Source organism: Phoca vitulina, unplaced genomic scaffold, assembly GCF_004348235.1.
Source record: "Phoca vitulina isolate PV1807 unplaced genomic scaffold, GSC_HSeal_1.0 scaffold101, whole genome shotgun sequence".
Classification (NCBI taxonomy): Eukaryota; Metazoa; Chordata; class Mammalia; order Carnivora; family Phocidae; genus Phoca; species Phoca vitulina.
The window spans coordinates 466,760-493,379 of record NW_022589804.1 but is presented as its reverse complement, the minus strand read 5'-3'; the positions used below and the strand labels follow the sequence as shown (position 1 = coordinate 493,379).

The 26,620-nt window shown below is 37.6% G+C and overlaps 1 protein-coding gene across 2 annotated transcripts in view; it reads left to right on the top strand.

The window, feature by feature from the left end:
- Positions 1 to 24,297, top strand: part of TYR (tyrosinase) — a 111,292-nt gene extending 86,995 nt beyond the window's left edge. Inside the window, exons 4-5 of one of the 2 annotated variants that reach the window (XM_032397658.1) lie at positions 14,746 to 14,927; positions 23,940 to 24,297. In XM_032397658.1, the coding sequence (XP_032253549.1) occupies positions 14,746 to 14,927; positions 23,940 to 24,169 (412 nt within the window). In that variant the 3' untranslated portion in view covers positions 24,170 to 24,297. The remainder of the gene's footprint in view (positions 1 to 14,745; positions 14,928 to 23,939) is intronic. The other variant, XM_032397659.1, reaches the window with a different exon arrangement.
- Positions 24,298 to 26,620: the final 2,323 nt, after the last annotated feature.

The window sequence follows — 26,620 nt, the reverse complement described above, 5'->3', positions numbered from 1 at the left end:
GACTTCCAGCTCTACTACAAAGCTGTTATCATCAAGACAGTATAGTACTGGCAGAAAAACAGACACATCGATCAATGGAACAGAATAGAGAGCCCAGAATTGGACCCTCAACTCTATGGTCAGCTAATCTTCGACAAAGCAGGAAAGGATGTCCAATGGAAAAAAGTCTCTTCAACAAATGGTGTTGGGAAAATTGGGCAGCCACATGCAGAAGAATGAAACTGGACCATCTCCTTACACCACACACAAAAATAGACTCCAAATGGTTGAAAGACCTCAATGTGAGACAGGAGTCCATCAAAATCCTAAAGGAGAACACAGGCAGCAACCTCTTCGACCTCAGCCACAGCAACTTCTTCCTAGAAACATCGCCAAGGGCAAGGGAAGCAAGGGCAATAATGAACTCTTGGGACTTCATCAAGATAAAAAGCTTTTGCACAGCAAAACAAACAGTCAATAAAACCAAAAGACAACTGACAGAATGGGAGAAGATATTTACAAATGACATATCAGATAAAGGGCTAGTATCCAAATCTATAAGGAACTTCTTAAACTCAACACCCAAAGAACAAATGATCCAATCAAGAAATGGGCAGAAGACATGAACAGACATTTTCCCAGAGAAGACATCCAAATGGCCAACAGACACATGAAAAAGTGCTCAACATCGCTCGGCATCAGGGAAATCCAAATCAAAACCTCAATGAGATATCACCTCACACCAGTCAGAATGGCTAAAATTAACAAGTCAGGAAACGACAGATGTTGGCGGGGATGCAGAGAAAGGGGAACCCTCCTACACTGTTGGTGGGAATGCAAGCTGGTGCAGCCACTCTGGAAAACAGTATGGAGGTTTCTCAAAAAGTTGAAAATAGAGCTACTGTACAACCCAGGAATTGCACTACTGGGTATTTACCCCAACGATACAAATGTAGGGATCCAAAGGGGTAGTGCACCCTGATGTTTATAGCAGCAATGTCCACAATAGCCAAACTGTGGAAAGAGCCCAGATGTCCATTGACAGATGACTGGATAAAGAAGAGGTGGTATATATACAATGGAATATTATGCAGCCATCAAAAGGAATAAAATCTTGCCATTTGCAATGACGTGGATAGAACTGGAGAGTGTTATGCTGAGCGAAATAAGTCAATCAGAGAACGACATGTATCATATGACCTCACTGATATGAGGAATTCTTAATCTCAGGAAACAAACTGAGGGTTGCTGGAGTGGTGGCGGGGGTGGGAGGGATGGGGCGACTGGGTGATAGACATTGGGGAGGGTATGTGCTATGGTGAGTGCTGTCAATTGTGCAAGACTGTTGAAGCACAGATCTGTACCTCTGAAACAAATAATACAATATATGTTAAAAAAAAAAAAAAGAAGATAGCAGGAGGGGAAGAATGAAGGGGGGGAATCGGAGGGGGAGATGAACCATGAGAGACGACGGACTCTGAAAAACAAACTGAGGGTTCTAGAGGGGAGGGGGGTGCGAGAATGGGTTAGTCTGGTGATGGGTATTAAAGAGGGCATGTTCTGCATGGAGCACTGGGTGTTATGTGCAAATAATGAATCATGGAACACTACATCAAAAACTAATGATGTAATGTATGGTGAATAACATAACAATAAAAAAAAAAAGATGCTGGGTTGTCCGCTCCAGTTGAATTTGGTTTCTTTTTTTAAATTTTTTTATTATTAACATATAATGTATTATTTGTTTCAGAGGTACAGGTCTGTGATTCATTAGTCTTACACAATACACAGCGCTCACCACAACACATACACTCCCCAATGTCCATCACCCAGCCACTCCATCCCTCCCACTCCTCTCCCCTCTAGCAACCCTCAGTTTGTTTCCTGAGATTAAGAGTCTCTTATGGTTTGTCTCCCTCTCTGGTTTCTTCTTGTTTCATTTTTTCTTCTCTTCCCCTATGATCCTCTGCCTTGTTTCTCAAATTCCACATGAATTTGCTTTCTGAAGGATGTTTTACATTGTCTTCTTTGTTCATTAGGCTAGACTTGCAAAGGTATTATTTTTCTCATCTAAATTTTCAATGATATTGGTATTATTGCTCCATAAATTATTTGCATATTTGTGTTCCATGTGTTTCTATAATTGTACATCATAAATATTCTTAGGCATGCGTAGAATATTGCTGTTCACTGGAAAGAAGCATTTGAGCTCATATTGAATTTTTCTTCTGCCAGATGGCATTCCTGGTATTCAAACATTTGTGACCTTCTTTGCTTTCTTGTTTCATTTACAGACATTACCTTCAGTTTTTCTTACAGTGTTAGTATAGGCCCTAGTTACTTAGCTACCCCATATGTGTTGTTGGTCCCTTGCCTCTAACCTCTCCAACAAAAAATCCTTCCTGGGCAACACTTCCATATACATCTCCTTATGCCCAACTTTTTTTCATGTCATTCACCTTCTCAAATGGCAGCAGTGACTCTGATTACATATGGAATAAATTCAAATGCCTTATGCTGACACCCATAGATTTTTGCTATTTTGTTCCTGTCTGTCCATTTTTCTCACTATTCCTTCTTTTATCCATATGCACCAAATGAACATAATCATTTTTTTTCATTAAATGTCCTGGAAAAGAGAAAGAAACCCAGGAGATATGCATGTCAGGTATAGGTATTTATGAGTTGGCACCTGTCCTATTATGATCCAAGGTGAAGAATGAGATTCATAGTGATTTTTATTAACAAGTACTCATAGAACCTACGAGGAAAATAAAAGATATCCTATTCCAGTTGGGGATTGGTGAAAACTGATTAATGGAATTATATAGCCTTTGTGCAGCCGAGGATGCAGGGATCTCTAGGCTGTGAGGTAGGTTCTTAGAAGAAGAAATAATTCCATAACCTCTCTGAATTTCCATTGAACGATACCAATTCTTGGTGAGGCTGAAAGCATCTGAAGGGCCAGATGCCAAAATGGTAGTAATATCCTTTTGTCTGGAGAAAAGAGCTTTCAGTACAAATAAAGGAGTTCTCCATCTGTGCAGGTAATCGATGTGTGGTGAACTCTCCCCTGTAACGTTCACAAGCCGTAAAATCAATCATGACTGAGGGAAAGTAGTAAGGCTGCTAACATCACCTTGAAAGTTGATGCCTAGGGCCTAGAGACATGGTATTAAAAGCCCAATTTAGAATGCTGGAAACCACAGTGTCGTCTGGTGCTCATGACAGCAATGCTGGGTCAGTGAAACGGTGCTTATGCTAATTACACCCACCTTGAACTTGCTTTACTGTTCTTGCCATAAATGATGACTTTTACTCCATGATACCTAAAGATAATTTTCCACATCAGATACAGGTCCTAGAACCTTGGCTAAAGTAAAACTACAGAAAATATATATATAAATGGTTTAAGTAGATTTCCTCCCAGAAGTTGCTTAAGGGAAGGACTCTGCCCTTTGAGACATTTTATCTTGCACTTTACCATACACTTCCTTTACTTGCCTTTGTGAGTAGATACTCAATAACTATCTGTAAATATATGTTTTTAAAAATATGTCTGTATATAATATATTCTCCTTCCCATGGGGCAGATTCAGGAATAGTCACTTATCAAATATTTATTGGGTGCCAACTGCATACAGGCGCTACTTTACCTTTAATGGATATAGCAGTGAGTGGATTAAGCTTTCATTTCTCATACAAAATGCCACAGATTTTTCCACTCACAAGCTCTTTCACAATATTTCTCTCTTCCTGGCTAAATGAGAAAGTGGGCGAATCATGCAGGTTCACTCTGTTTGCAAAACACGCAATCAGAAGCACTTGTTATCATGGAAAGAGCGCAGGGCAGCAAACCAGAGTTTGATTTCTGTTGCTCCGTTTATTAACTAAAGAATTGAAGGAAGTTACTTAAACTCCTGCTTTTGGTCTGTTTGCTCGGTTTGTGTGTGTTTTCATGCGAACACTGCAGTGACGTGATACTTTGCCAAGGCTAAGGATAGGTACTGCGGTGAGGTTGTCTGGTTTTGAATCGTTATTCTGCCGCCTGCCACTGTACTAACTGTGTAAACTTGAGTGCGAGTCTTATCCTCTTTGTGCTTCAGTTTTCCCCTCTGTAAAATAGGGATAATAATCAAACATTTGAGGCGCCTGGGTGGCTCAGTCAGTTAAGCGTCTGCCCTTGGCTCAGGTCATGATCTCAGGGTCCTGGGATGGAGCCCCGCATCTGGCTCCTGGCTCAGGGGGGAGCCTGCTTCTCCCTCTGCCTCTGCCTCTCCCCCTGCTCATGCTCTCTCTCTCTGTATCTCTGTGTCTCAAATGAATAAATAAAATCTTAAAAAAATAATCAAAAATTCCCCACAGGAATGTTTGGTGAATGAAATGAGTTCCTATGTGAGAAATACTTCCAGCAGCACCCGGCATATAATGTTGCATAAGCTAACTCTCATGACTGCTACTGTTACTAATACCTCTCTTGCAGTATTGTTGGAGAAATAATATAATGTATGTCAAAGTGCCCACCATAGTACCACATATCTAACTACTTCATAAATGGGAATGATTACTGAATTGATTGTCACTATTTGAGGAGCCTCAGAAGCATCACTATAATGAAGAATAGTAGGAAGTAATGGAAAAGTTTATGTTAAATCAAGAGAAATTTCATAAGGAATGGGGGCAGCATAGCTGTCTTACGGGAAGTCATAGTTGTCTGCATATGTAGAAGTTGTCTTATTCATTACTGGTCCACTGATACATCATGATCTCCAGTAGATGGAAATTACATGTGTTGACTTATTATTACTTAATATAATATATAATAATACACATACCCACTGTAATCATATTTCTAAAATTCAAATTCAATCATGGTCACTCCTTATCTAAAGTACTTAGGTAGCAAATTAACTCTCAGGATCAATCCAAACTACACTCCCCTCCCCCTGTGCTGTGTATAAGCTGACCCGTCTCACCCTTCTGGTCTCGCTCCCTATTAATCCTGCACCACTCTACATTCTACTCCCACACACAAAAAACCATTTTCAGGTTTCAATTACATAGGTACCCAGGCTCCCTGTGGGTCTCTGTTTTGAACGCAAAGCCTCCAGGATAGTCTACTCATCCAGTTTAAATATCATCCCTGCTGTGAAAACTTTCCTTGACTCCCAACCATTAGCTGCTCCTCTTGCAGTCCCATAGGTTTTATACACATGCTTCCAAGAGCATCATTGACCTTGATTTGGAATTTTATGGTATCTCTTTATCACAACATGGAGTAAGATCCATGGAGGATAAGGATCATTCTGATCCGTCCGTGGAGTTTGACACGTAGTGGGTACAAGACAGAATATTTAATGAACAAATAAATGGGAAATTTAGTGAAGGGGGCAAAGGAAGCTGTATTATCACCGCTTCCCTGGGAAGAGCACTGAGAATCTGGAGGTCAATCAGTAATATCTATTGAAAGCCAAATGAAAAGCCTGCCCCATTTACACCAAACATTGTCTGGGAGGGCTGGCCCTTTCAGATACTCCTCACGGACCACTCTGAGCAGCTATGGCCTGTGAGTGCAGCTGGGCTCATTCAACTCGGGTGCAACTTCTGCCTAACACAGTGGTTCTCAGTCCTGGATGCATATTATAGTCACACAGGGAGACGGCAGCTTGCTTTTAATCCTCTCTCAAAACAGCTTGTGGCAGGGTGCCTTGCCACCTGATGACACCCCTACGTGTTTATGGGAAAAGGAAAAATAAAACTCTGAAACTGCCTTTCATATACTTCTAGTTTTTTGGTTCTTTTTGGTTCATTATCACTGATATTTTGGTTCTTACTTGAAAATTCCTTCAAGTTTCATCATTAGCTTAAGTGATTTTAATCTGGTTTTCACTCCCTTACCCATTCCCCAAGGACTTGTCTGCCCTTTCCCCAACAAAGCTAAGAAGTTGTAGAGCATATATTTAAAATTATGTCAGTTGAGGTTGGCCCTGGTTGAATTTCTTAGCTGTGGAGCAGGCTTATCATTTGCAGCTACTCATCCCTGACAATCTATGCTCTTAAAGTGTCCATTTCTTTTAAATGTGTTATTTTTCAGTAAAAATATCCAAAATCTCCTTAAATGAGTTCTATCATTAGGCAGGTGCATGAAGAAAAGGAGCTTCAGGGAACTGTTATTTCAAACCCAGAAAGAGGCTCCAAGTTTTTGCAGGGGTCTCAGCATAAATAAGTTATGTATCTACTGCCTGGTTACTACCTTTGGGCCCCCAAATTCAGCTGTTGATTCATTTAATTATGCATTCATTAAACAACAGGGTTATGTCAATTCCTTGCTTAAAATCCTCCAAAGGCTTCTCATATATTTCAAAATAATTTTCAGACTTTTTACCTTTTTTAATGTGTAAAAAGGCCCTATATAGTTTTGGTTTAGCCACATATACTCACATACATCCTTCCTTCCAGTCCTTTTGAACCACTTGCAGGGCCCCAAAGACATACCTCCATTTCTTCATGCTTGTGCTCTATTCTTTCCTAAACTGCCTTTCCCATTTAGTAATTTGCCCAGACTTGTGCTATTCATTTTTCAAGAGTTGGGTATGAGTGTCACCTAAAATGGGGTGTCTCACCCAACACCACCGTCATGGTTAATTTTATGTGTCAACTTGTCTAGGCCATGGTACCCAGGCGTTTGGTCAAACATTATTCTAGATGTTTCTGTGAAGGTGTTTTTAAAGAGGATATTAATATTTAAATTGGTAGACTTTGAGGAAAGCAGATTACCCTCCATAATGTGGGTAGACACCATTTAATCAGTTGAAGGCCTTCATAGGAAAAAACAGACCTCCCCAAGCAAGAATGAATTGTGCTAGTAGACTGCTTTTGGACGTTAACTGTGTCTCTTGCTTCGGTCTCCAGCCTGCCTGCCTACCCAGCAGATTTTGGATTTGCCAAGTTTCTACAATTGTATGAGACTCGCTCTCTCTGACTCTCTCTGTTACTCTATCTTCCTTTCTCTATATTTTTCTCTGTGTCTCTCTCTGCAAGCACAAACACATACATACACACACACACACACACACACACACACACACACACCCCATTGGTTGTTTTTCTGGGGAACTCTAATACATCACCCATCCCCTTCTGAATCAGATGCTATCTCCTCTTTCTTTGTTCTCCCAAGATGTTAATGGCCCTGCTTCTCCCATGGCACTCATACCATGCCATGCTGAGTGACTGATCAGACTGCAACTTTCTTGAAGATTAGACAGTTTGCCATTTGACTTTATAGTCCCACCACCTAACCCAATGGTTATTACATGCTAGACACATGCTAACTGTGGTGGATCAATGAATAGCACTATCTGCAGAGATATCCAACTCAAAACCATCAGCATCTCTTGTATTCCTCTTTTTCTCAGTTCTGTTATCTAACCACTAAATAAATGATATCTTAATATATTTAATTCACATTCTCTTTGAGAATTTAGTAAAAGTTTGTGTGCTCTCCCAAGAAAACTCTATAATTCCTGCTAAATTTCACATATCTTCGAACTATGTGAACCCAGCCCACTTGTTGGGTAGGCAGTATGAGGGACATTTAGAGAACAATGATCAATAAGACATCATTGTTCTCAGCAAGTTTCCCTATGCACTGTTAGAGAGTGACACATAATCAAACAATTACAATATGACAAATGCAATAATCAAAGGAGAGAAACATTAACTCTGATTGGTATTTTCATAGAAGTGGCATTTAACCAAAGCCTTGAAGAAGCAAAAGATGCAGTAGAAAATAAAAGTTTAAGGAAATCCTATGAAAGGAAAACTCAAAAACAAAGTAATTATAGTTTTAATATCAATAATAGCAATACTTACTCTATTCTATACATTATGCTAAGTGGTTTCACACATATTAACACACTTAATACTCAGAAGAATCACTTTAGGTAAGTACTATGATGTGTTAGTTTTGCTAGGGCCACCATAACACAGTACTGCAGCCTGGGTGAATTTGTTCCCCACACTAGACTAGAATTTTGACTGGCTGGCTGTAGGTAACCCAAGCAGTGGGTCTCAGAGACAATGTGATGATCACTGCATCTGTCTTGGCCTTCCAGAAAGATGAAACCTGAGAAATATAATCTCAGATTCTCTTATCCTTTCATTGTCTCACTAATCTCATAGCTTCACTTATTAACACAGGCTGATGGCTTCTCCATTTATATTTCTGGGAGTAAATCTTGCTCTGAAATCCAGACCCAAATATTTAGCTGCCCACCTGCCATCCCCATTGGAATGTTTCAAAATTATCTTCAAGCACACAGCACATCAAAAATCATAATATTAACATCCTTTCCTCATGCCATACTTCCTCTCCAGCTGTCTACATCTTTGGGAATAAAAAATATTTTGTTCTGCAGTATAAGCCAGAAAACCTGGAGTTTTCTATGACACTTCATCCTTCAGTTGTACTGCTTGGACAGTCACACACCATCTTTTTGCCTGGACCTTGTTTTCACAGTGATTTCTTCATTCCTTGCTCCCTGTAAGGAATAGTTCCCCACAACACAATCTGTGCAATCCTTTAAAAATGATCATCATATCAATTATTTAAAAATTATCACCCACCACCCCAGAGACAGTGACTTCCTGATGCTCTTAGGAAAAAGTACAAGTATTTCTCATGTGTCTTCTGCTGCACTTCGTGATGGGGGCCCCATTTACCTCTCTAGCCTGATCTCTATTTTCTCCCTACTTTCCAGACCTATCAGTCATTTAGTTCCTTGGACTTGCTATGTACTTCTCATCAAAAGCCCTTTGCAAACTCTTTTCGAGTCTTCAGAAATGTTCCTCCACCATTTCTCTAAATATGCCTTCTTCAACTCAGTTTAATAGACTATCAGAGACTTTCCCAGAGGCTGCAGGCTAAATGAAGTCTCCCTATTACATCTTACCTTGCTGCTTTCTTGCATAGTATTTACCAGTCTGTAATTATAGATTTATTTTTGAAATTACTGGTTAGTATCTGTCTCCACCCCTAGACTCTAAGTACCACAAGGACAGGAAACTTCACCAAAGGTAACTTGGGGAACTTTTTCTTGCACAAAGACAGTTTATTATAGATGCTTAGAATGTACATATTCATCTATTTCTCAAATAGATGAATAAATGAAAACTTTTTCTGTTAAAGAGGTGTATGTTACTATTTTGTTGTGGTGGTAGAGGAGGTACTAAAGCAAATCAGCTTTTAAATAAATTAAGGCTTTCTTGTTTGTTGTTCTTTTTTTAAAAAAAATAAACTCTTATTTAGAATAGTTTTCTAGTTACAAAAATGTTGCAAAGATAGAACCAAGTTCCCATATACCCCACATCTATTTCCCCTATTATTAGTGTCTTACATTAGTATGGAACATTTGTCACAATTAATGAAATAATACTGATCCATCATTAACCAAAGTCCATACTTTATTAAGATTACTTAGTAGTTATTTAATATCTTTTGCAGGATCCCAAGCAGGACACCTCATTACATTTAATCATCATGTCCCTTAGGCTCTTCTTGGCTGTGACAAGTTTTCAGACTTCCCTTGTTTTGGATGTCCTTGACAGTTTTGAGAAATACTGCTCAGATTTTTGTAGAAGGACTCTCTATTGGGATTTGCCTGATGTTTTTCTCATGTTTAGACTGGAGTTACGTGTTTTGGGTAGGAAGATGACAGAGGTAAGCACCATTCTCTTCACATCATTTCAAAGTTGCGTGCTAGCAACACATATGATTATCGATATTAATCTTGATCACCTGGCAGAGGTAGTATTGGTCAGTTTCTCAAACTGTTAAATGACTCCACCACTCTTCCCTAATGTACTCTTTGGAAGGAAGTCACTATGTGCAGAGTTATATACCACCTGCATTAAGTATTTGGAGTATCTACATAATTATTTGAAATTCTTCTGCATGGTAGACTTATGTATTCCCCCCATTTATTTATTTATTCATTAATTTATATCAGTAGTTTCAGTGGGTACCTCTGGTTGCTTTTATTGGAGAATATTTCTTCTGCTCTGTTCTGTAATTCCAATTACACATGTTACCTCTTTTGAAATTATCCCACAGTTCTTGATTTTCCCCCCATTCTTTCTTCGCTTTGCATTCTAGTTTGGGAAGTTTATCTCTCCAAGCTTACTGATTCTTTTCTAAGCTGTGTCGACTGATGAACCCATCAAAGGCATTCTTCATTTCTGCTATGGTGTTTTTGATTTCCAACATTTCCTTTGAGTCTTTTTTAGAGTCTTTCCACCAATCTGCTTCACTACCCATCTGTTCTTGCATGTCATTTACTTTTTCTGTGAGAGCCCTTAACATACTATTCACAACTGTTTAAATTCCCTGTCTGATAATTCCAATATCTATCTCATATCTGAGTTGGGGTTTACTTTGCTTTGATTGCTTTGTCTCTTCAGACTGTCCTTTTCTTGCCTTTTGGCATGCTATGTAATTTGTTATTGAAAGTCAGATATATTTTATGGAGTAGGAGGAACTGAGGTAGATAGGCCTTTAATGTAAGGATGTATGTTAATCTGGCAAGAAGTTGAGCTGTGTTTAATGATTTTTGTAGCTTTAGGTGCTGGAGGCTTCAAATTTCCCTAGGTCTGTCTTAGTCTTCACTCTTGGCTTTGGGCTTTTCTGTATACTAGTCCTCTGATACTGTCTGTCTCTCTTTTAGGTCTTTCAGTTGCAATCTCTGTCATTATACTGGAGCTCTGTTGATATCAAGGTGGGGTGGGGTGTTGTGCTCTAAAATATTCTGATTAAATTTCAGTCTTTTACTTGGCTAATGTCTTGGGGCTGTGACCTTTATGACTGTTTCTCCAATGGTATAGCTTTTCTTTTCCTCTCCTTCCTACATTTTTGGTTACAGTATTTGCAATTTATTTCCTTGAAGCCCTGACCAATGTGGCCTATGTTTTATTTCCCCTTAAGTGAGACAGAAAAGCTGGAATCCCCTTCTCCCAGTTGGATAAGGCTCTGGAAAGTTATTTCCTCTGAATGAAAGAGGTTTGTTATAGAGAAGGTTGGGGACTTTCTTCATAATGGTACCTCTCTCCCTCCCTCTGACAGAGCCAGGAGAGGATCTTTCTCCAGTCTTCATCATGAAAACCTGGTAGAGTTCCTGGAGTTAAAATCCCCAAATGCACGGGAGTTTCCCTAACACTGTGGCTCCCAGGAGTTTCTCACTACCACTGTTAGTCCATACTCAATCTCCAACCGTTCATCAAAATGTTCAAGTATCTCTACCCGTTTATGGATACAGCTATTTCTGTTCCTGAAGAGCAAGTCTCAGCTGTGTTCCCCTGGATGTACTTATCTCCGCAGTTTGGGGGGGAGGGTGACTGTTTGTTCTGTGACCTCATTCTCTCATGGTCCAAGAAAAGTTGTTGATTTTCCATTAGTCTAGCCTTTTCTTCCTGTAAGGATGGAGTGTCCAGGGTTCTTACACATAAGACTTGAAACCAGATGTCTTGCAGTACTTTTATATATAAAACACATTCCTTCCTATTTGCATCTGCAATCATCTTTATGTTTTCCTAATTCCAGAAAACTGCCTAGATACAGATTATATAAATCTTTTGTAAGAAGATAAGTTCTTGCCAAAATATCAGTGTGATTATCTAAGTTAAGCATCAGTATTCTAATGTGAGTCATTTTAGACATGGTTTGATGAAATTAACTGAAGATGAGAACCACCAATGAAGAATTTAATCAAGATTAATACCTTCATTTTAAAAGGTTGATAAGGTGGGTGAGCACATTAATGGTTTTATCTATTAAATCTTTTGGTGCTAAGAATTGATGTCCTTGTCTTATCTAGGTAAAGAATTTTTGTTTCTTGGCAGAAAAGATTATTATTTATAAGCAGAACTATAGTAGTAATTTTTCTCAATTGATGGAAGGCACAATTTTTGCCTCAAGCTCTTATCTGGTAGCTTGTTTAGAAACAGTGGGCTGTTTCTAAATCAAAGTTTAATAGAGGTGAGGGGGAGACTAATTGTATCAGAGAGCCTCCTTCTCATTTAAAAATACAGATTTGCCAGTTGAAAAGCTGATAAATATTGTTTAAGCATGTTTAAATATTGTTTAAACATTAAATATTGCATAATGCAAATAAAATACCTTTTAAAACATTATCTATAATACAATTCTCTTTTTTGTTAAAATATATGTAGTATTATTATGCAGATTTTATAAACTAGATATAACAGAAGTATGAAGCGATTATGTGAATTCTTTCTTCTCTCATTTCTGCTCATTTATATTTTCTGAACTGCATATAATGAACAAGTAATGCTTTTATGAAAAGAAAAACCTGCAGAAGTTAAAACAAAAAAACTAATTAATAAAATTTTAGGACTTGAATAGAATGTGGGACTTGTTAGGCCAGTTCCTAATTTCTGTAGTTGAGAAGGCACACACAGAAAAACCAATCTTTTTGAATTTTCTTTCTCATTCCTGCTGGTCAGAATCATAGTCCTTCTTAAAAAGATCCAGCTCAAAGGGGTGCCTGGGTGGCTCAGTCAGTTAAGCATCCAACTCTTGACTTCAGCTCAGGTCATGGATCTGAGGGTTGTGAGATCGAGCCCCGCATTAGGCTCTACACTGGGCATGGAGTCTGCTTAAGATTCTCTCTCTCCCTCTCCCTCTGCTCCTCACGCCCCCATCACTGCTTGCACTCTCCCTCTAAAAAATAAAAAACCTAAATGTTTCCCTAATTTAAAAAAAAAAAAACAACCAGCTCAAATATACATGGCTTTGGCATTTCTATAACAGTATGTCTCACTTCTCTCACCAATTTTAACATTCTTCAAGGATAACATTAATAGTGAGGAGGGGGGAGAAGAGGAAGAAGGGGATGTGGATGATGATTGTTTCCACTTATATTTGTCAAGCACTTAAATATACATCTTACTTATATTATACTAATTAATCCAGAAATATTTTTCCCATTTCACAGGTGAAGAAAATGAAAATCAAACAGGTTAAGAAATTTTACAAAGTTCCCTTGTCACAACCCATGGAACTCAGGTTTTTATGCAGGCTCATATTTCTCCAAAATTTGACATATAATAAGTACTCAGTAAACATATTTAATAATTGAGCTATTTAGAGAGCATTTAATATTTATGGACCAGATTTTCAGTGCTTATCAGTGGCCTGCTGATCTCTCAATTAATTCACAATTAAAAGCCAACTTGAACCACAACTAATATTTGGAGTCCAGATTGTCTAAGCAAATAAAATTGTTTTCCATCATGGAAAAAATGATCACCATGCTGCCCTCCAGCATCATTGTTCTCTTCTTTACTGTACTTCAAAATGTTTTTTCAATTTTTGTTTGTTTGTTTGTTTGCAGCATTATCATTTTCCTTTTTAGCACCATTGCTGGGACCATGCACTTACCTTTTATCTCCTGGAATAAATTTTATAGCTAAGTACCATAGCTTACTTATTTAGCACTTTCACAAATATTATCACATAAGATCATCCCTTTGGAAATAGGGCAGATATTATTGCTTTCATTTAAGGATGAGGAGGCTAGATCTCCAAGAATTTCAGTGATTTGCTTATAGAGTCATACAGCTTTTAAAGCACAGAGCTAGGCCTCAAGGGGAGTTCTCTGACCTCAGATCTTATTCTTCCCTCTGTTATATGGCCTAATAATACAAAGTCATTCTCTTTGTCACATTTTTTAGTGACACACTATAAATTCTTCTATAGGTTGAGTATTCTTACTCAATCTTTTTGATCCCTTAATTGTTAGGCTTTTGTTCCAGTCAGAATTTTTAATTGTGCAGAACAGAGACTAACTCTGGCCAATTTACAGAAAAAGAATTTACTAACAAGAAATGGATAGTTCAGGAAATCACGGAAAAGCAGGTTCAGAAACAGGTGGGAACAAGGGAGGAGGAGGGTGGCAACCATGAACTCTGCTAAAACCATGCTCTAGAACACCAGATATTTCCTTGCTGGTTCTTCCGGTCTTGCAATCCCTAAAAATTGGATATTGTTATTGCAACTGTCTTTGCCCATGACCAGAATAGTTTTCAATCATCCTTTCTTCTGTGTGTCACTATCTTCTGTTTCAAAGGCTTCATGGGTGTGTCCGATTGACTGAGTATGGATCATAATGGTCATACTCTAGTTTCAGGGGAATTTGGGAAACCAGTCCAAGTATTTTTAGTCTCCATTATGGGAGGTGAGCTCTTTCTCTCTCCAAGTTTCATTAAGCATACTCTTCACTAAATATGGCAAGATGGTTAAAATAATTGAAAGTCCCCCTACCATGACCCCCAAAATGACCAAATTCCAGTACTGATTCCAACCTAGTTTTATGTGTTCTCTCTTTGGGTTAACTTTCTTTGAGATAAGAGACATATTTAATTTACAACTTTGACCCAGTTGTCACTCAACCAATAATTACCCTTGCTTTGCAGCTTTCTGAAAGGTCTAAACTTGTCATGTAAGATTCACTTACTTAAGAAATTCCCCTTCCAAAGTTATCCTCCCATATTTCTTTCAAATGAGTGAGCTTCATCAGGGCCTGACAGTATGAACTAGTGCTTTACAAAATATTTTCAAAGCATGAAAAATATATTTGGGATCTTTCCATATCTTGGGATTTTAAGATATGTCTTGTTATTTTACTTTAAGAATTCTAAATATTTTATAAATAACATGTCTCTGAGTCTGAATAATCCTTTCCTCTATAGTATTTTTGAACAGTGGCTCCGAAGGCACCATCCTCTTCAAGAAGTTTATCCAGAAGCCAATGCACCCATTGGACACAACCGGGAATCCTACATGGTTCCTTTTATACCTCTGTACAGAAATGGTGATTTTTTTATTTCATCCAGAGATCTGGGCTATGACTATAGCAACCTACAAGAATCAGGTAAAGTTTAATTTCTTTCATATGAATTAGTGAATCTAGTGTGACCAACTTCTTTTGAGAGAGTACCTAACCTTATGTATTTATGTTATCCCCAAAGCCTTTAAATTGGGAAAGCACATTACAACTCTTAATTTATCACTAATTTATTATTACATGAACGAAGTTGCAAGGATCTTTAAATTCACATCCAGTCTGCGTAATATAGGGCATTTTGTATATGGAACCATGGAAAGAACACTAGAATTAAAATCAGAAAGGAAAAAACAAGTTTAAGACATGACTCTATCAGCTGACTGTTAAGTGACTTGGAGATTTTGCTTCAATCCCATGCGTCTCAGTTTTTTAACCTGAAGTATTGGGATCAGAATACCACAAAGAGATATTGTGATAATTTTTTTAAAAGACTTTATTTATTTGAGAACGAGAGAGAGTATGAGCTGGGGGAGAGGCAGATGGAGAGGGAGAGGCAGACTCCCCGCTGAGCCAGAAGCCCAATGCGGGCCTCGATTCCAGGACCCTGGGATCATGACCTGAGCGGAAGGCAGACGCTTAACCGACTGCCATCCAGGCGCCCTGAGATATTGTGATAATTAAATGAATATCATGTATTAACGAGTCCAGTATGGTGTGGTACAAGATAGATATCCAGCAGGTTTAGAGTCATCTTTGGGAACTTTCTCCTAGGGTTACCAAGAAAATTTGTGGATATTTTTAAGTCCAATTAATAATAATAATAAACAAGAAGAAGGTGTAGAAGAAAGAATGAACTATTATGATAATTTTTATGACTATGATTAAGGTAATAGTATAAAACTCTAAGATTATAATTCTAACTGGGCTTTAAATAATCTTCCTGAGTAGAAATATGTCAACATCTTCTTAATAAATGAGGAACAGTTAGCAATGTCTTCCCCCACCCAAGAGCCTGCTACATGCAGATCTCATACATGTGTTATTAATCAATCATATATTAGATAAGTATTATTATCTCCAGAAACAGGTGAGGACACTAATACTATGAGAATTTAAGTGACTTTCCCAATATCAGACACCAATATATGGAGGAACCAAATATCAAAACCACAAGGCCCTCTCTTCAATTCAATACATTCTGCTTCTACTCTAACACAAGAGTGTTTTTGGTCAACAACCAAAAACAGTAAAACAGCATATGGCTTGTAGGTAAGAGGTACTTGATAAGCACTGATATTTCATTATATTCATTGATAATTCATAAAAATGATAATTCATAACAACAAAAGAAGTAAATTAAACAAATTAATGACATTTACCAACTTCCAACCCTTGTGCTAGATTTTAAGGAAAATGACTGACATAGTTCCAAACCTCAAGGAGCTCCAAGTTCAGTGTGGAAGCCAGACAATTGTGCAAGAAAGTACAAAACATCAGGCTGTGTTAAGTGCAGCAAAAGAGTCATAAACAAAAATCCAACAGGAGCACAGGGGAGAAAGAAATGACTTCTGAATAATTCAGCCTAGAAAGACAAGACAAGACCCTGAAGGATGAGCAGGCAAGTAGCAGATAGAAAAGGGCAGAGAATATTCTAAACGAAGAGAATAACAGGAAAAATAGAGGTGGAAAGTGTACAGTGTATTTTTACAATGTTAATTTCTCCTATTTGAGTAGGAGAAGCAATGGAAAATTTCCATGTGGAGAGAAATGGAGTCCCTTCATAATAACTAACATATATTGAGTATTTTTTATGTGACAGGAACTCCTCTAGGAGTGTCCTGTGCATTATTTCCTTTAATCTTCATAACTATTATATGAATGAGGTACTATTATTTCCTTTTTCCTTTTTTAGGTGAGAAAACAGAGGCTTAAAGAATATAAATAAGATGTCCCAGGCCATCTAGCTAGTATGTGGCACAGCAGAACCACAGTTTAGGGCCAACAGGAGAACCTGTATTTTGTCAACTTTTACCTGCCCTTTGGGGGACCATTAGCTGAACAAATATGGGTTTGATTAACCTGTTTTGTTTTATCTGAATCATAGCCAGTGAAAGGGATACTAAAATGGCCGGCATTAGAAATCAGTTTCTTTGAAAACGTTGAGATCACTGAGAACAGGGGATTTTGCAAAGGGCAGAGGTGTGGTAGGGGAGTCTAAAAAAGTGGCAGTCTCAAGTAACATGTCTTCCCTTCTGAAAGGGAGGGAAAGGAGCATATTGGTAATGGCTTTTCAGAGATTCACCACTTACGATTTTATGATTTCCAAAACATGCCAGACTCTTTCATGGGCCCATGCTTTTAAACATGCTGTTCCCTCTGACTAAATTCTGATCCTCTTTATTTGTCAAACTCTCAGATAGTAAATCATTTTATGCATATATATATAGTTATGTCTAATCACTCCTTATTAGAGTTACATGTTTGAACCTTTCCCCTCTCCACCTTGACTATGAGTCCTATTTAAGACTAGAATTGACATTTTGCAAACTTCTCTAGTTTAAGTATCAAATGACATCCAGTATCATTGGGGTGAAATCAGTGAATCAATTTGAGTACAAGTGATATTGATCATGAAGTGTGGTATCTCTTAACCAATATAAGTAAAGCTTGTTATTAAAGTGTCACCCCTTTTAATACCCAGGTCATTTTTAGATATGTATTTTTAAAGTATTTCAAGTCTTCTATTACACTAGGTATTTTCTAGGTGGTTTTATTGATTTATTTATTCTTTCTTTTTTTTGGTTTTTTTTTATAATGTTATGTTAATCACCATACATTACATCATTAGTTTTTGATGTAGTGTTCCATGATTCATTGTTTGTGTATAACACCCACTGCTCCATTTAGTATGTGCCCTCTTTAATACCCATCACCATGCTAACCCATTCCCCCACCCCCCTCCCCTCATAAAACGAGTTTGGAAGTTTTCCTTCCATTTCTATTTTTTGGAACAGTTTCAGAAGAATAGGTATTAATTCTTCTTTAAATGTTTGGTAGAATTCCCCTGGGAAGCCATCTGGCCCTGGGCTTTTGTTTGTTGGGAAATTTTTGATGACTGCTTCAACTTCCTTAGTGGTTTTAGGTCTGTTCAGGTTTTCTATTTCTTCCTGGTTCAGTTTTGGTAGTTGATACATCTCTAGGAATGCATCCATTTCTTCCAGATTGTCTAATTTGCTGGCATATAGTTGCTTATAATATGTTTTTATAATTGTTTGTATTTCTTTGGTGTTGGTTGTGATCTCTCCTCTTTCATTCATGATTTGATTTATTTGGGTCATTTCTCTTTTCTTTTTGATAAGTCTGGCCAGGGGTTTATCAATCTTAATTCTTTCAAAGAACCAGCTCCTAGTTTCGTTGATCTGTTCTCCTGTTCTTTTAGTTTCTATTTCATTGATTTCTGCTTTGATCTTTATTATTTCTTGTCTCCTGCTGGGTTTAGGCTTTATTTGCTATTCTTTCTCCAGCTCCTTTAGGTGTAGGGTTAGGTTGTGTATTTGAGACCTTTCTTGTTTCTTTCTATATACATGTATTTAACAACTACCTTGAAGAAAGCATTGTTTTAGAATGTATACAGTGGTAAGCAACATAGCCTATCTTCACAGGGTTTACATCATAATGGAAGATAAGGACCTTAAACAATTACTTGCCCAATGACTTATTTATTTAGAGACGTACCTACCTCTAGGGGTCAATGAAGTGATAATAAGGAAGAAGTGATTAGTTGAAAAGGGGGTCTTGATTATGCATTTTGGCCACATTGTTAAAATAACAGAAGCCATTGATAAATTTTAAATGGTTTGTTTTGAGGTTTCAAAACCTTCCTGTTCCTGCAGCATGTAGAAAATTCTGTAGCAGTTGTAAAGCACCTTCAAGGAAGGTAGTGAAAATGCTATTACCCGCATCCAGGAGAGAGGTGAAGGCAATGTGGATTGCAGTGGTTGTGCTCGGGAGAGGGCAGAAGGCATGAAAGAATTTGACATTATTTTGAATTTATATAAAATGTACAGAACTTGGAAAATGATTCATATATGAGGTGAGAAAGAAGGAGATATTGGGGATGCCTGTAAGCTCTCTGGCCTATGAAAATGATGGGTGGTGACACTCACTGAGATAGCGACAGTAGGAGCAAGACCAGACATGGAGGGAATCTCCTGGTTGTATTGGCTACACAGTGAAATGGGGTGATAGGAAACATCAGGACAAATATGGGGCAGGTGGATGGCCCTGAAACTCAGAAGACATTCTGGACTGCAGATACTAATGGGCTATAAATTACAGACATCAGCATATAAATTGTTATCTCTGCTAATCTTCACAACCTTATGTAGTAGTGACTGATTTTGTTTTATAGGTAAATTGAAAACAGAAAGGTAAAGTGACTAATTCTAAGTCACAGAGCTACTAAGTGGCCAATACTGAATCCCAAACTAATTTTCTCCCCATTACTCCACAGTAGAGAGGGTTCTCTTTAGTCCCCATATGTACTGTCCACTCTGTTCTATCTCATGGTTCCTTCCCTGGTGTCCAAATGGGTACTTTTTACTGAAAAGGCAGCAAAAACCATTGGAACAGAGGAGGGGGTAGAGGCTCAAAGAGTCCCATTAGGGGCTTACGGTATTTATTGTTTATTTCTAGTTAAACATTTAAAAAAATAAAATAGATTTGAAATGTTTTGTCTATTTAGGGTACTTTTCATACACCTGTGAATCCACACTATTAATTTTAGAGAAGTTTGACTTTAAAAACAACAATAGTAATTGCCTATTTTCCTTTTATGAATTATTCTATTGCTTCTGATGCACCTTCAAGGAATTTAAAATTTGTTCTTACTTATTGCTAAATTTTAGGCCTACTAAAAAAATTCCTTAAAAACTTCTTGATATAATTTAGTTCTCAAGCAGTTTGTTATTCATCATTCAGGTACTCATGTTTGTAATTACTTAAGTGTAATCAGGCAGCTGATGTCTGGCATTTGTCAAACATTTTCTCTTATAATCGAATTTAGTGATGCTTTTAAAAATTGAGCAGCAGGTGATTTTGTTGCATGCATAACTGATTAAAAGGCAAGACCAAAAAGCTTTGGCAATGAAAGCTTGTGTCCTCAATGCTGTTGGTAAATGTGATCCTGCTTTCTGTATGGTACTGCTCTGTTGAGAGCCTCCTAAACCCAATATATTCCCAGAGACCTTGATATCTGATGTTAAAAATGAGATGAGGAGACATGATCATGGTAACTAGAGTGTCTCATTCTGCAGATGGTATTTGATGATGGGCTTCTGTCATTGACAGATGTGTTCAATAGCTATGCTTGTCTATATAGAATTTTGTCTATGTGTTAATAATTATTTATATGTATCCATGCCAGGTGGTGGTCCTGTTCCCTTTTCCTGGAATGGCTTGCCATCAACATCACATGCTCAAGTTCTATTCATTCTTCTACTCAGTGAGAGAGTCTTCTGGGAGGCCTTCCTTGACTCCCCAAACAGATAAAAGAGGTCTTTCCACCATGATTCCATTGTATCTTTTTGCATACTTTCATCATTGCAGCATTACTCTTGAAATAATTTGTGTACTTGTCAGTCTTCTTTTCCAGTTATTGTTTCCTTCAGGCCAGGACCTCTGCTTATGTATCTTTTCACTTACAGTGCTAGGACCACCACCTGGCATATCATGTGTCTCAGGGAACATTTGCTGTATGAATGAATTAACAAATGAATGGATAGAAGAATGAAAGATAAATCAAATAAGACCTAATACTTGCTCCCAAGAATTTGTGATCAAGCCTGAAAAGTAAGACATACATATAAATAATTATTAACATATAGACCATTGTGTCACATGTCCCAAGAGAGCAAAGAAAGAAAGAGTCTGAGAATACAAGAGAGAGAGCTGACCTGAATCAGTAATAAAAGTAGGTTCGAGAGAGAAAATTCTTATTGGAAGTTGGTTCCATTGAAATATTGTTGAAATTATTATGGAATAACAAGAATCAATAACAGTTATAAATTGTTTTCTATGTTCTAGGCATTGTACTAAGGGCTATATATACATTGTCTCATTTAAATATTACAGGCAAACCTTCTAAGTTACGGATTCCTAATTCATTAAGTTAGGATAATGGTCCCAAACTAACTCATACATTTGTTGTGTGAGTCAGTGAGCAGGTGATTTGAACATGATAGAGCACAAGACAAACAGAAGACCATACTATTCTTCTGAAGAGAAAGGGTGAAATGAAAAATGGAACTTTAGGGAAAGATAGAAAAATTATGATATTAAGAAAGAATTTAAAGGTGCACTGTTTGGGTTCAAAAGCAGATAGCTGAGAACAGAAGTCTGAATTTTGGTTTGGAGCCACTGAGAAATATAAAGAGTGTTTCAAAGAAGACCATTGGTGACAGTAAAAACTGAGACCACTTGGAGTGGACTGAAGTAGAGAAATTATAAGAGAAGCTGAACAGCAGGACAGATGTAGAAATAGTATTTTGAAATTGTGACTTGGGTTTAAGCTGAGCCAGAAACAGAGGAAATCATATTTCCTATGTAACCTCTCTGTGCTCTGCTAGACATTTTAAATGTACTTTATATATTGAAGTGACTACTAGCAAAATAAGGCAGGCGTTTTAGTCCCTCTTTCAAAGTAATTTTAAATATATTGAAAATAGTGGCTTTTTGATGTTTCTTTTTACTTTTAGCTTTTTGGCTTTCATTGTTTAGATTTAAATGTCAAAGTTATAAATCATTTTTATAATTTATTTGGTAATGTTTATCCTTTGCAAGTTGTTATCCCTTCCTGATGAAGAGAAACTCTAAATTGCAATACTGTTCAAATTATGCTTAATGCACTCTAGGAATTTTAGGGGTAACTTAGTGACAGCTGGTTAAAAGATGGTGTCCAGGACAGAAGAAGAAAAGGTAATGGGAGAAATGGACTAGGTTTTAGCCCTATAGCCCCACGTAAGCCAGGGAAGCTCCACTTTTTTCTCCTTTGAATGAATATTGGGCTTTAGTGTTATGAAATTAGTTTGTAACAAATTCTTCTGATTAAAAAAAAGAACATTCCTGCTTTAATCATTCCGAACATTATGGAGTTTATGGCCAAAAGTGAGACTTTCATTTTAAATTTTATTTCATGTTTCTTTCCTAGATAGGTTATTACCTTTCTCATTGGTTTGTGGATTGCATTTTTATTATATATGGAGTTTACATATAGTTGCATTCCAAAATGTCCTAAGGTAATTACTCTATCTTTTATTGTGGTGGGCATATAATTAACTTTTAAAAATAATTAGGACTTTCAAAAATGCAAATGGCAGAAGCTCCATAGGAATGAGATTAGATAAAAAAGGGAATTTATTAGTTTAAAAAAATCCAAGGAAGGGATGAACACTCAGACTCTGGGAAAGGCAGAAATGCAGCTGAGACTGAGGAACAGCAGAAACCAGGGAACTAAATGCTCTAAGGACTCTCTCTCTTTATATCTCTTTGTCTCTCTTTTCCTCTGTCCCTCTCTCTGTCTCTGTCTCTGTCTTTCTCTGTCTCTGTCTCTCTCTCATTCTCTAGCTCTCATCTCTGTTTCTTGGAGTGTGTCATCCTGTCTTCCACAAGTTGAGATATAAGGCTGTCATCAGCTTGCAAGCCACCTGACAACTCTAGCACAGTGAATTCTGAGTAATGATTCTGATTGGCCCACCTTGAGTCAGTGGTCTACCATGTACTGATCAATTATAGCCAAGGAAAGAGTTTATAAAAGAATGTTATAGGGACACCTGGGTGGTTCAGTCAGTTAAGTGTCTGCCTTTGGCTCAGGTCATGATCCCAGGGTCCTGGGATCGAGTCCCACATCAGGCTCCTTGCTCAGCGGGGAGCCTGCTTCTCCCTCTCCCTCTGCCCCTTCTTCCTGCTCATGCTCTCTGTCAAATAAATAAACAAATTCTAAACAACAACAAAAAACACAAACAAACAAAAAATATTATAGTTCCTGCATCAGCGAGGGTGGGAAGGTAGGGATAGGAAGCAGATGCAGGTTCAAAGATCTATGGCTTAAATAAATTACTTGATTTATTTCTCAAGTAGCAGTCTTGGTATGTTGTTGAATATAATTTCAGGGACCAGAGCTGCTTCTTTCTTGTGGTTCCACAAAACCTAGGGTTTAATCTGGACCACATGGTCCATGATGGCTCATCAACACACTATCTGTATTCCAGATAAGCAAAAAGAAAAAAGGAAAAAGGAGAAGACATAGCTTCTTATTTTTAAGAAAACTGCCCCAAAGTTACATATATTGCTTTTGCTCAAGACTTGAGTCACATAGACGTAATTTGCTACAAGAAAAGCCCAAGATGCACTCTCTGGTTTTCTTTGTATACAAAACGAATATGGAATATCCTAGTATCCTATAAGTAGTGATGGGTATTTTTAAATCAAGCAAAAGGATACAACAAGTTATTAACTCCCAGGGAAATACAATATAAGGAAATATAATCATAGCACAATATTTGTTTCCACTGTGAATATTTATATACTAAAACTTATGAAAATCCTAGATGTGGATTTGACCCCAAATCATGATGTTATGATACCAGAAAGACTGAGGAAAGAAAAGGGGGGTTGTAAGAGAACAAAAATTATTATTTCTGTATGAAGAACTCCAGATATAAACTTGATGAATTAAAAGATGGTAATATTTGCCTATTATATTAGAAATATGGAAGCAAATATCAGAATAACAAGCTAAAAGTTACAGTAGTTGACTTGGCTGTAGGCACTGCATAATTTACAGATCAGATGTTATCAATCAATTTTAAAACATTCCAACGAGGTGGTATGTTCCTATCTTCCTAATGAAGAGACTAGGGTGTAGGAGTATTCGGGTGGCTGTTCCGAGCTCTTACAGCTAGTAAGTGCAGAGCTGGCACTCAGACCCAAGCATCTGACTGATGATAATGATGACGATGTTAATGATAATGATGTTGATGATGATTATGGTGATGCTAACGATGACAACAGTAAAAACATTGGGATGTCTTCCTGTTTCAGATCGGGACATTTTTCAAGATTACATTAAGGCCTACTTAGAACAAGCAAGTCGGATCTGGCCATGGCTCATCGGGGCTGCTGTGGTGGGCTCTGTCCTCACTGCTGTGCTGGGAGGGCTCACGAGCCTATTGTGTCATCGTCAGGAGAGAAAGCGGCTCCATGAAGAAAAGCAGCCACTCCTCATGGAAAAGGAGGATTACCACAGCTTGTTGTATCAGACCCATTTATAAGAGGCTTAGGCAATAGAGTAGGGCCCACAAGGCTGACCTCACTTTAACTCAAATGATGTCCAAGTCCCCAAGGAGATGTCCCCAGAGCAATCCCTGCCATTTGTCTATGAAGTCTATTATCAGAATTGATATAAAAGGTACCTGCCCTCCTTCAGTTCAGGTAGAATACACCTGTGCTTGCCTCACTGTCTTTTTTTTTTTTTTTCCCCTTCTATTTTTTTCAGTTTATTTCAGGGAAGGGGTTTAGGTTTTATCTTTTTCTTTTTTTTTTATTGTTATGTTAATCCCCATACATTACATCATTAGTTTTAGATATAGTGTTCCATGATTCATTGTTTGTGCATAACACCCAGTGCTCCATGCAGAACGTGCCCTCCTCACTGTCTTTTAATCATTCCTTTGACAGTTTTCCTCAAACCCATATTTCTTAGAAAAGGATGCCATTTAGTAATGAGTGACTGCTACTTGTACCTGAATGAAAGTGCTCTTATAAAAATGTGGGAATAATTTTGATCTTTCCTCCTGATTGTTTAATGAAATGTTTCTTTTTATTGTCCCCTTTCTTTGATTTTAATAAAATACTAACAAATTTACATTGACTCCTTTGAGCTTGAGAAGTACCTTTTTATTTCCCTCAGAAAGCATAATGTTTCCTTTATATTTTACATTCTTGCTCCAAAATGTGTTAAGGACTTCAAATAGACGACAACCTTCAGCTCTTTCCTGCCATAGTTCTATGTGTTTGAAGGTCAGTGAAAATAAGACCCCACCCCTACAATAAATCTGGCTAAGTACCTGTCTCAAGATGTACTCATTAAATATGTTAATAACAGTGATAATCCTATTAAAAGCTTTTTTTTTGGTTTTCTAAGAAGAATTTTATTAGAGAATGTTTAAATGCTACAAAACATTTGAAGTTTGGGAACAATTATGTGAATTGCCTTCTTGCAGTTCTAGTAAAATCATATTTCTGTTTCTCTTAGCTATTAAAGCCTTAAATTAGGATATGCAGATAAACTTGCTTCTTGAATTTTTAGTTCCCACTGAAATTCTAAGAATAGTATAATTGATATTACATTTCTATTATAGCTATGTATAGCATAAAAGACAAGGACCAGCGAAATAAGTCAATCAGAGAAAGACATGTATCATATGTTCTCACTGATATGAGGAATTCTTAATCTCAGGAAACAAACTGAGGGTTGCTGGAGTGGGGGGGGGGGGGGGGGGGATGGGGTGGCTGGGTGATAGATATTGGGGAGGGTATGTGCTATAGTGAGCACTGTGAACTGTGTAAGACTGTTGAATCACAGACCTGTACCTCTGAAACAAATAATACATTATATGTTTAAAAAAGAAGAAGATAGTAGGAAGGGTAAAATGAAGGGGGGGAATCGAAGGGGAAGATGAACCATGAGAGACTATGGACTCTGAGAAACAAACTGAGGGTTCTAGAGGGGAGGGGGGTGGGAGGATGGGTTAGCCTGGTGATGGGTATTAAAGAAGGCACATTCTGCATGGAGCACTGGGTGTTATGCACAAACAATGAATCGTGGAGCACTACATCAAAAACTAATGATGTAATGTACAGTGATTAACATAACATAATAAAAAAAAATAAAGTACTAAAAAAAAAAAGACAAGGACCAGTTGTTGGGAGTTACAGGGGACCATTTTGGTCCAATAAAAGGAAAACTGTCCAATACTCAGAGCTTTCCAAAACCTAAAGAGGCATCCTTAGAAAATCGTAAGTGGTCGCCACTATAATTCTTCACATATAGATTGGATGGCTAATTCAAGTTGAATTCTACAAAGAGAATTTAAGTATTAAGTCTATAGTAATACTAAAATCTCCTCAGGACTCTTAACAACTCCCCATTTAGAAATAAGACCAAGCACGTTCTACAGAAAGTCCCTGTGATTCTTCCACAGTATTCCAGAATGTTTCACCAGATCCCAATTTCCACTCTCACTGGATATCCAACCTCATTTACTCTGTCCTGGTATCCTCCGTCTCTTCATTTCTCTTATGGCTAATTAACATTTGTCTGCTCAGCATTTTCCATATAACTTTAGATTTACTACTTGATTTGCCTTTCCTTCCTCATCTCTGAACACTGTCTTTCCACTGTCTCTTGATGCCAAGCTTTAAAGACAGACTTGTCTCATCCAGGCTCACATAAAACTGTGTGGGTCTGGCACCTGAACCTCTATATCACTGGGAGAGTATTTAAAAGGAGACCTACTGATCTGTGCAGTACCTTTCAACTAAAATATTCTACAATTCCTGTTAAGCTCTGAAGCACAGTGTTCAGATTGTTTATGAATGAATTTAAAAATGAGTGGACTGAAAAATTTGAGCTCTTAAAAATGGCTTTATCTGGAAAAGACTGACTAAAGAGTCAAGATCACATAACTTTAAATGATTACATTTCACTTAGTCCCAGTTTG